Below are 11924 nucleotides of genomic sequence, written 5' to 3'. Positions count from 1 at the left end.
CGGAGGTTGAAGTAAAAAAAAAAGAATCAGGGTACACCAATATAACATCTTCACCAGTTAGACAAAAAGTGCACTCTTAAACTAACAAGGCCACTTTTGTATGTCCTATGTTGTCTTTAATCATGGTTCCCCACAGACGGGGTGGGGTGGGGGTGGCAGAGGAATTCTTAGACCTAGAGGCCTAGAGGGGTTCTTGAAATCCTTAAGACCCCCCTTGGATCCACCGCCGAACTATAACTGGAAAGAAGTACGCGCACATGTTTTGTCAATTTTCACATTACATCAGGCTGCAGTTACCGGAATGTTACTAAATAACGTGTTATGGACACTGTTCGTTATACAATAGCAGTATTAAATTATAATATGTTACTGTACTTTTCGTTTATTCATGTTAATATCCTTGCACATCGTGTTTTGAATTATTTTGTAGATATCAAATAATATCTTCAAATGGAGATTCCACTTTGTCGAGTTTTCAGGAACGCAGACCATTTATGACATCAGTTTTGAAATGACGTGCGACTTTGATAAAGCTGACAATCTACAAATAGGGTCGACAACAAATAGCGAGAAGTACGAAAATCTAAAACTTGCTCAAGTCTAATTAATGTTCAGATTTGCTTACAGTATAATGTTATATAATTGGTGGTTCTGGTTTAATACATGTCAAAACAAACGTCACCTACCATGCCAAACCTGAAATGATGCATAGCTTTTATTCGGTCACGGTAAAAAAAAAAAAAAAAAAAAAAAAACAACAACAAAAACACAACAACAAAAACAAACAAACAAACAAAAAACCCAATCCAGATTTGTTTTTCCACATAAGTTGTTTCGGTTATAAGATATAGGACTGTAATAAGTTTTTGGGCTGTGTAGGTGTATTAACAACAAAATACAAATACTAAAATATGAAATAAATATGTCATTTCATCAGTCAGGTATTTGAATATTTATTCTAATGAACCATACAAACTAATACAATATTAATCAAATCGACATGAGTTCATATTTCACTTAGTAATGGAAGTTAATAAACTATATTATATATATATATATATATATATATATATATATATATATATATATATATATATATATATATATATATATATATATGTCAATTATCTTTAAATTATCTTTTCTACAATTTGCATATTTTGGATTCACAGACATAAGATCGAGACCAAGTCATTGTCGAAGACAGAGCTCCTAGTAGAACTAACGGTAAAAGATCCGTACACTGGACGCCCGCTCAAGAAAGCCAAACTAAACAAAAACGCCAGACTCGTTTTAGAGCTGAATACCACAGATGAAGGTAAAAGTCGATATATCATATTTTATCAAATTTCCTGGAAAGTATTTGCTCTTGAAGTGAAGACGTGCAGATAAAGGTAATAGTCGATATATCATATTTTGTCAAGTTCTTGGAAAATATTTTCTCTTGAAGTGAAGACCTACAAATAAAAGTAATAGCCGATAAATCATATTTTGCTGAAGACCACCGATGAAGGTAATAGTAGACATATCATAATGTGAGATATAACCTGGAAATCATTCCTCTAACGAACACAGATAGAGGCAATAGTCAATATGTCGTATTTTCCCAAATTTCCTGAAAAATCTTTCATCTTGGAGGTAAAGATCACAAATAAAGGTAACAGTTAATACTAGTATATCATATTTTGCTAATATTTTCTGGAAAATATTTCTTCTTGGAAATGAAGACTACAGATGAAGGTAATATGAGATGCATCATATTTTACCAAATTTCCTGGAAAATATTTGCTCTTTAAGTTGAAGATCTACAGATGAATGTAATAGTCTATATATGATACTTTGCTACATTTCAAGGACGATCTATTTTCTAGGGCTGAAGACCACAAACGAAGGTAATAGTAGACATATCATAATGTGATAAATATCTTGGATATCGTTCCTCTAACGATAATAGTCGATACGTCGTATTTTCCAAATCTTTTGTCTTGGAGCTAAAGACCGGGCCTAATTCACTAAACTCTCGCAACATTGCGATCTCACAGTGCAGTGCTAAAAGACTTGCAAAGAGGATGCTTTGTTGTCTAACAGAGCCTAGGAGACCTTTGTGAATTAGGCCCCAGAGATGTAAGTAATAGGAGATACGTCATATTTTACCCGATTTCCTGGGAAATCCTTCACCGATACGCATACTAATAAGTTACAAAGATATCTGTTTACAGAATATGTCAGTTTGTGAAATAAAGCTGTTTTAACTTTAATAGAACGGCCACTTGCCTTTAACAGCTACATAGACTATGATGAATGCAAAGCACAGACCAAATGCAACATCGCTAGTGTACAGATAAATTCGGCTTGAATAGTTTCTTTTACTGTTTGTTATTAGATACTACCAAATATATTATATGTGAGTGTGGATTTCAAACTTAAATTGTTGCTACAATCGGAAAAATTAGCGAAGTAATATCTTATTATTATTTTTTTTTTTTTACAATAACTGATTAATATCTGTCCTATGTAAACAAGACAGGGAGCCCAATTTCACAAAACATCGTAAGTTTAAGTCTGCGACTAGGAATTATATCAGGCATACGTTCACGTGTTTCGCATTTATTTCACAAAGAAAAGTGCATCATAACGGAAAATGGAGCATTTTACATGCATGGAAATTGCATGTAAAAGATGCCTTGCCTCTGATGACTATAACAGTAATAAAAATTGTGGTTTAGTCGTAGATTTACGTTTACGTACAAAACTAGATTTGCGATGCTTAGTGAAATTGAGCCCAGACTTTTAGTCTGTGTGACCATGGCAGCATGCTATTTCAGTAGTAGTTGTAATACACTACACAAGATGGTCAACCATCTGGAATTTAAAATACAATTCTGGTACTGGCAGCAAGTATTCAAAAGTGTAATCTTTCATTTTACAGACATTGCCGTCAAGAAAATATCTCCTTACAGCTGTGTGGCGGGAACTGAAGATGGCGTTCATGCAGTGGTGTTCCTGGATCACAATGGGTTTGATTTGGTTTATTATTAGGATCTTTTATGCTCAGAGGAAGGAAATGTTTTATTTATCGACGCACTCAACACATTTTATTTACGGTTATATGGCGTCGGACATATAGTTAAGGATCACACAGATATTGAGAGAGGAAACCCACTGTCGCCACTTCATGGGCTACTCTTTACAATTAGCAGCAAGGGATCTTTTATATGCACCATCACACAGACGGGATAGTACATTACCACGGCCTTTGTTACACCAGTTGTGGAGCACTGGTTGGAACGAGAAATAGCCTAATGGGCCCACCGATGGGAATCGATCCTAGATCGATCGTGCATCAGGCGAGCGCTGTGCCACTGAGCTACGTCCCGACCCTTACGCTCAGAGAATGTTGTGTGAATCGCTTTTACACGACAAAGTCAAATCCCATAGAATACGAACACGAATATGTGTATTTGGATTGCCGATCATTGTCACAGCGTTTAAAATACATTTACCGGCCTCGGTGGTGTCGTGGTTAAGCCATCGAATATAAGGCCCGTAGGTACAGGGTTCGCAACCCGATACCGGCTCCCACCCAGAGCGAGTTTTAACGACTCGATGGGTAGGTGTAAGACCACTACACCCTCTTCTCTCTCACTAACCACTAACAACTAACTCACTGTCCTGGACAGACAGCTCAGATAGCTGAGGTGTGTGCCCAGGACAGCGTGCTGGAATCTTAATTGGATATAAGCACGAAAATAAGTTGAAATGAAATGAAATAAAATAAATACATTACAATGCATGTACATAAAAGACAATTATATCATATCCACAAAGTTCCCATATGCAACGCTCCTATCAATATAATAGTATACACCATACCACACATATAAATTGTACAACTCATCTTTCTTAAATTAAATGAGTAAAGTAGGGATTATGCTGCAATTTTCAGATATAAAGAAAAGCTGGTTTGACTACCTTAATTCGAACTTTCGCACAACAATTGTCATCTTAGCATTATTTTTAGTAACCGATACACTGATAGTTAAATTACAGGCCAGCTGAAACCACATTTTATACAAATAATACGTGTGGCTTTATTTAATGCACGTTTTAAAGTTAGGTAAATAGAAGGTGCGGGATTTAGCTCAGTCGCTTGAGTGCTCGCATGGGGTGCTTCCGTCGCAGGATCGAACCACCTCGTTGGATCCATTCAACTGACTGGGTTTTTTCTCGTTCCAACCAGTGCGCCACAACTGGTCAAAGGTATGTGCTTTCCTGACTGTTTGGAAATTGCATGTAAAAGATGCCTTGCCTAATGATGTAACTCTGATGACTATGAGTCATAATTACCAAATGTGTGACATTCAACAGCTGAGAGGCGGGACGTAGCCCAGTGGTAAAGCACTAGCTTGGTGCGCGGTCGGTTTGGGATCGATCCCCATCGGTGGGCCCATTGGGCTATTTTTCGTTCCAGCCAGTGCACCACGACTGGTATATCAAAGGCCATGATATGTGCTATCCTGTCTGTGGGATGGAGCGTATTAAAAGATCCCTTGCTGCATTAGAAAAAAATGTAGCGGGTTTCCTCTGATGACAATGTGTCAGAATTACCAAGTGTTTGACATCCATTAGCCGATGATTAACTAATCAATGTGCTCCAGTGGTGTCGTTAAACAAAACAAACTTGTGTTTGTTGGTCCCATGCGTGTCCGGTTTAGTGGTGTAATGACAAAATGACAAAACAAACTTTCTTTCTTTTAATAGCAGAGAGAGAGAGAGAGAGAGAGAGAGAGAGAGAGAGAGAGAGAGAGAGAGAGAGAGAGAGAGAGAGAGAGAGAGATGCCTCTATACCACTAAGGTTTCGGGCAAGTCCATCCCGGGCCCGATCTCTGGATAGCCAGTCATCTGGTCCGGAACAGACCAATAGCAGATGATTAATTAACCAATATGTTCTGTAAACAAAACAAAACTTTAAGTTTTAAAGTTAGGTGCCCCTCGAACTTTGAAACAGCTAGGTCATAGTCTTAATTAATTAACAAATGTTTGACATCCTATAGCCGATTAATTAATCAATGTGCTCTAGTGGTGTTGTTACTTAAAACAAACTTTTATTTATAAAGTTAGGTGCCCTCCGAACTTTGAAGCGGCTAGGTGCAATTTGGCATGATACTGCTACCTAGATACCATTTAATATAGAGTTGGGTGTGTTTTTAAACAATGATTTGTAAGATAATTAGTATCCAACGGGCACTAGTCTAGTATTTTATTTCTTGTCTATTCTTTTTAAAAAAATCGTGTTCAAAGGCGTAGCCAGCATGAGGCAGACGAGACGCTTGCCTCGTCTGGAATGTCCCCAGATTTATTTTATTTTCCCCATGACACTGATATTTATTTTACAGTTCTGGGTTTGCCTCGGCGTTTTTTCCTCTCTGGCTACGCCCCGGGTGTTAAAAACTATGTTATTTACAGTGCTTGTGCTTGCACATTTAACTTGCGCATTATAGGTAGACATTGGTATCCGTAGTGTTAATTTCATTGGACAGTTTGGATTTGACATATAGATCATCACCATGGAGCAGCCAAATGGATGTATTTAAATAGATCGTCAACATATTTTGAGTATCTCTGTGTGATATAGACCGGCTTCGGTGGCGTCCTGGTAGGCCATCGGTCTACAGGCTGGTAGGTACTGGGTTTGGATCCCAGTCGAGGCATGGGATTTGTAATCCAGATACCGACTCCAAACCCTGAGTGAGTGCTCCGCAAGGCTCAATGGGTAGGTGTAAACCACTTGCACCGACCGGTGATCCATAACTGGTTCAACAAAGGCCATGGTTTGTGCTATCCTGCCTGTGGGAAGCGCAAATAAAAGATATATTGCTGCTAATCGGAAAGAGTAGCCCATGTAGTGGCGACAGCGGGTTTCCTCTCAAAATCTATGTGGTCCATAACCATATGTCTGACGCCATATAACCGTAAATAAAATGTGTTGAGTGCGTCGTTAAATAAAACATTTCTTTCTTTCTTTCTTTCTTTCTGTGTGTTTCAAGATTCATGACTTTTATATCAAGGCGTGTCTGACATGATCACAAGATTACTGCAAGCATAATCCAGTTCACCCCCCAAAGTAAGAATATTTAGTAAAATAAAACGTGTTAACAATAAACACTACGGATTCAGGTTTATTCAGCCTACTTCAGTGAAACAAAACATGAAACATAGATGCAAGAGATCGTGTTGTTTTTTGTTTTTAAATTGTGCACTTATATTTAGAATATTCCTTAATCCGAATACTTACACAGATGTACTTATCGTAGTAAAAGTATATATATTTTTTTGTATAATTAGCCATTTATTGTTGTTTTGTGAATAAAATTCTTAGAGAACTGAAATTGTATGTACCCAAGACAACGTGTTTCTATATAAATAAGCATAAAAACTATTTATTATCACAGTACATTCATAATCATCATTATCATCATCATCATCATCATCACCACCATCATCATCATCATCACCACCATCATCATCATCACCACCATCATCATCATCACCAACATCATCATCATCATCATCTACAATTATATTATTGCCATCACCATTTGTCTGCAGATGCACCAATGAGGGCGCTCAGATTATATTCTCCGAGGGTAACGGCACAACCTATTGGTCGAAACCATTCCACACGTTCACCTTCCCAGGATATAGTCACGTGGTGTTCAGCTGTCAGTTTGATGTATGCTTCACCAATGACGACAGACTTTGTGATGACGTAAGCATTTTTATATTTTATACACACTTGACATTCCAGCTAGGATGTGTAGGATATTTAAAAACTGGGAACTTCAACTTGATTTTTTGAGTGCCCCCAAAATGCAGTGTTTAAAGGCGCAGACCCTAGTTTCAACCCGTAAAAATGGACACTAAGTTTGGTTAAGTTACAAACCTGTAATACATTTGGATAACGTTACAAGAGAATGAAACAAGAGTCTGGGACGTTGACACGGTGAAATGTCGTTAAAAATAGACTAAAACTCGACTCCATAACTGTTATTTCTCAGACGTACGTGCGTTTTGAGAAAAAAAATAAAATGTTTGATTTCAGTGATGTGTCTGTAAGCGCATAAAAACTAGGGTCTGTTAATACCGACTAATGATTGTCAGCGTTTTATGTTTGAGATCATTGTCTGTAACAACTGCACGTCATAGTATTTTTTATTTGAGATCATTAAAACAACTGCACGTCATAGTGTTTTTCTCTAAAACTCCTGTCTGTCCTGGACAAAGTTTATTTTGCCGATGATTAATAAATCAATGTACTCTAGTGGTGTCGTTAAAATTAAACAAACTTCTTTTAGGAATTATGCTAACAGCACACTGAGATTCGGTTTTATACCTTATTGCTATTATTGTTATATTTACTTTGTTACAGAGATGTGCGTTTTTAAAAGAAACCTCAATGGGTGGACTTCATAATCAGACTTCGAGAAACTTTCCGACTGGCTCCAACCACACGGCGACTAGGCTGGAACTGGTGTAATCGAACTATTTCATTCTGTCTCAGAGTTCTGTGTCTGAACTCAACTAAATTTGATCGACCATTTCAGAGCATGTGATGTCAGTGTCAGTGACTGTTATCCAGTTCATTGCGATTTGACTCACCCACAAGCCCTTGAGTTTGGTCCACTTCATAGCGTTCTGGCGGTTTTCATTGTATTGTCATAAATGCACTTAAATAAACATATATATAGATGCACTAGTATATGTATTTTTATTTCTGAAAATATAAACACACTACTGGTTTCTGTTTTGAAGGATGCTCTATGAAGATTTCTGTGTACTGTTTTGTTTTCGCCAGTGATTCTTGATGGGACCATTATTCATATTATTAATTTAATTAACTGATTAAATTGTAGTTATTTATCAGACGTGTGTAATATAACACTTGCAACTTGAGTAGACACCTTTAAGTCAGTAAAAAAAGGAGTTTGTTTTGTTTAACGACACCACAAGAGCACATTGATTTATTAATCATCGGCTATTGGATGTCAAACATATGGTAATTTTGACAGTCAAAGAAAGGAAACCTGCTACATTTTTCCATTAGTAGCAAGGGATCTTTTATATGCACCATCCCACAGACAGGATAGCACATACCACGGCGTTTGATATACCAGTCGTGGTGCACTGGCTGGAATGAGAAATAGCCCAGTTGGCATACCGATAGGGATCGATCCTAGACCGACCGCGCATCAGGCGTGTGATTTAAAACTGGGCTACGTCAATAATGATTATACAAAGAGTAGAATTGGACGAACGGCTGCCCCAAGTTCAGCCAGCGAACCTTTCACTAACGTTCGCGAAATATTAGTCTTTGTATTACGAAACTGGATTAGCAGCACTTACTTCCAGGTGTAAATTCAAAACGTTATGCACAATGTTTAAACTAATAAAAGGTATGGCTCCTGATTTTATGATACACAATATTCCACAAACAGTTGGACAAATATCACATTACATGCTAAGACATCGGAATGATATTTCTTTACCCCCTGCTAGAACTAATTTACTTCAATCTTCATTTATCCATTATCGACAATAAAACTACGGGCTGAAATTCGAAATTGTCAAAACATATCTTCATTTAAAAAAGCAATAAAACCTGATGTCCCATGCGTTGCGCCGTACTATTCATTTGGTAATAGAAGAGAAAATGTATTACATACCAAGTTAAGACACAGGTGTAGTGATTTAAAAGCAGACTTATATCGAGTTGGTCTTAGCACCGATTCCTCGTGCAATTGTGGATATAATTTTGAAAACAATTGTCATTTTTTCTGTGAATGCATTTTATATGAAAGGCAAAGACACACTCTCTGGAATTCATTGCAAAGATTTCAGCCAATGGATATACAACTAGTTTTAAATGGTAAAAATACTCTAAGTGAAGAAGACAATAAAGAAATAATTGTTTTCATGTACATAAGTATATAAATGAAACAAAACATTTCCCTTAATTAGTAAATAAAGTATGGATCTTTAAAATTATTACTATTTATTTATTTTATTGCTATTATTACTTGTGTAGCCATTTCTTAATCATTGCGATGCCTTTTTTTGTGTTTTGTCTTTTGTGTTTTCCTTTATCAAACCTGCTGTCTAATTATAGAACATAGAAAACTTTATTGCGTCTCTTTTTTTCTGTTTCCTTTATTCTTTCTTCTTTCTCTTTTTCAATAATATTTATTTCTGTTCATATTTAAATTGCAAAAATATATGACTGTCGTAATATGTATTTTGGAGAAGGTCTAGGAAGTTGTGAACTTGTGCCTAAGGCAATGAATCTGCGAAGCAGACAAGACTGACAATGGCAGCGGTTTGTTTAATGTTACACGTAATGTGATGTTATTTATAGTGCGCACAGTGCAAAATGGCGGTCGTGTATACATTTCCCTATGTATAAAAATTTTGATGTCTGCTTGTCTTTTCCTCATTTGTGCACTTTGTTTTTGGGAAGGTTTTCTCAATTCAACAAAAGTAGTTTGATGTCAAGGTTCAATCTAGTTACGGTATTGTAATGGAAACTTTCGCCCACGTCTCAATAACTGAACCTAGATACGATAACGTAGCGCTGATATCGTCACGGTCTTCTGTCAGCGTTACGTTATCGTATCTAGGTTCAGTCGTATGCAGATTCCTTAAAAACAAGTCAAACGTAAATAGACCGGTTTTTACGGGGTAGCCCGCTTCACGGTGTTTTACGATACTGTGGTGAGTGAAGTTTTTAGGAGGTCGAAGCATGCTACCCCGGATATTATATTGAAACATTTTTTTTCGCTTGGTGCAGGTGGGGATGGGGTGAGGTGGGTTGACCCTCGGAACTTGCCCCTACACACGCACCAGATATTATATATTTGCCCTAAAACCACTAATTCTCTAGTTGTGAGCGCGAATCGCACGCCTCTTCTTATCCAAAATTACGTTTTATTTACCTATATGCTTAGTAGTCTTTAAATAGCTGTGATGGGAGATATAGAGCGAGGCGTAGCCTAGTGGTAAAGCAATCCACTGATGCGCGGTTGCTCTAGGATCATTTAAATTATTTATTTAACATTGAGCTATACAGATCGATCCCATTGGGCTATTTCCAGTCAGTGCACCAAGACTGGTATATCAAAGGTCGTGGTATGTCCTATCATGTCTGTGGAATGGTGCATATAAAGATCCGATTCTAACGCAGTACGAGACAGAAACCACCATATATGAGTTAATCGGCAATTATCCAGGCCCGTAGACGGGGGGGGGGGGGGGGGGGGGGGGGGACGACGATCCCCCCCCCCCCCCCCGCAGGATTGAGAGTTCCGCTCAAATGGAAAAGAAATAGGATTTTACATATAAAATTCTTTGTCCCCAAATTACCGGAATAACGTAGCAAGAACGTCTGTCTGAGATTCCATTTGCTGAAGGTTCGATCCTCCTAGGTGGGCCCGTTTGGTTATTTCCTGTCCCAACCAATGATCCATAGCTGGTCCATAAAAAGACGTCATGTATGCTATCCTATTTGTGGGATGTGGGAAATGCACATAATGATTCTTTGCTGTTATTTGAAAAGAGAAGCCATGTAGCGACAGCGCATTTTATCTGTGATCAAGTGTCGATATAACTGTGCGTTTGCCATCCAATAACCGCTGATTAGTAGTCAAATGTGTTCCAGTAGGCTTAAATTTGTTACAATGTTTACCATGTATAATTTATTATAAATACATTGGTACGACTGAAAACAAACGTTTCTTTTTTGTCGTGGCACTGTTGCCAGGCCATTTTCCTTGCATACCACCACTTAATGAAACTTGTTAACGTATATTTCGCAACAAAAGTTAGAGTGTAACCGGCGTCATCACATTGTTTGGCAAGGGGTTCTGTATATATATATATAAATCTGGGGACACCCCTCCCCCCCTTCCGCCTACGGCTACGCTCGCGTTTGATGAGTTCCGTCTACATGAAATTCGACCCCCCACCCCCGCTAATCATGCTGGCTACGGGCCTGTTATCGGTGTTGTCTGACCAGATAATCACCATATGATTCAAATTCAAGATCGAGTTCTTTATTACTTTACAGTTTTACAACTTATCAGCGTAATACAATGTACAACAAAATAATAAATACACTCTTCAAAAAATGTAGGGGAACCTGAAATATTAATGTTAATATCAATTATTAGACCGAACATACGTTTTGACCACAGACATCCTAGTGAATAACGTTCAGGTCTGTTAATCAACACACCGAAACACATTCCATAGTTTGCACGTGTGTGGGGTGTCATTCTCGATTTTGACAATTTCCAGGAAGGTCGATTAATCACTGTGGAACATTATTCTGTAAATCTGTTTTATTCTGTTGATCATACAGTTGTTATTGTTTTGGTTTTAGTCATTTTTATTGTTTGAATTTGCGATGCGGCGTATGCAACGCGATGAGCGTCTACGGACTATTGGCATGCTGCAAACACGCAGAAGTAAGCGTGAAGTGGCCAACACCTTCATTGTTTTGAAGTCAGTGATTAGCAGACTATGGAACACGTACCAACAAACCCAAAATGTTGACGATCGACCCCGTTCAGGTCGTCCCAGGGCAACGACAGGAGTACAGGATCGATTCATCGGTATCCAGGCTCTAAGAAATCGAGCTCAAACGGCAAATCAAATTGTTGCAAACCTTCATCAGGCTACTGGTGTCTGAGTTACGGGTCAGACGATTAGAAATCATCTTCATGCAGCCCATCTTCATGCTCAACGGCCCCGGGTTGTGCTTACCTTTACAAATCGTCACATAGCCCACAGACGTGAATGGTGTAGGGAGCGTCAGAACTGGGGTGTTCGTAGCTGGTCACGTGTCACAATGCGATTTCATGACAGATTTG

The 11924-nt window shown here is 38.0% G+C and overlaps 1 protein-coding gene across 1 annotated transcript; it reads left to right on the top strand.

Moving 5' to 3' along the window:
* Positions 1-7749, top strand: LOC121375614. The gene is made up of 5 exons (XM_041503158.1): positions 1-573; positions 1173-1318; positions 2930-3017; positions 6610-6769; positions 7430-7749. The coding sequence occupies exons 1-5, from the start codon at positions 512-514 to the stop codon at positions 7535-7537; spliced, it is 564 nt and encodes a 187-aa protein (XP_041359092.1). The 5' UTR covers positions 1-511; the 3' UTR covers positions 7538-7749.
* The last annotated feature ends 4175 nt before the right edge of the window (positions 7750-11924 follow it).

This window comes from Gigantopelta aegis, chromosome 6, assembly GCF_016097555.1.
Source record: "Gigantopelta aegis isolate Gae_Host chromosome 6, Gae_host_genome, whole genome shotgun sequence".
Classification (NCBI taxonomy): domain Eukaryota; kingdom Metazoa; phylum Mollusca; class Gastropoda; order Neomphalida; family Peltospiridae; genus Gigantopelta; species Gigantopelta aegis.
The sequence above is the reverse complement of the archived record's forward strand: the minus strand, read 5'-3'. Positions and strand labels throughout refer to the sequence as shown.

Coding starts and splice junctions, on each gene's coding strand:
- LOC121375614 (XM_041503158.1), top strand. CDS start 512: ATGACGTGCGACTTTGATAAAGCTGACAATCTACAAATAGGGTCGACA. Junction 1,319..2,929: donor GCTGAATACCACAGATGAAG/GTAAAAGTCGAT, acceptor TTCATTTTACAG/ACATTGCCGTCAAGAAAATA. Junction 6,770..7,429: donor ACGACAGACTTTGTGATGAC/GTAAGCATTTTT, acceptor ACTTTGTTACAG/AGATGTGCGTTTTTAAAAGA.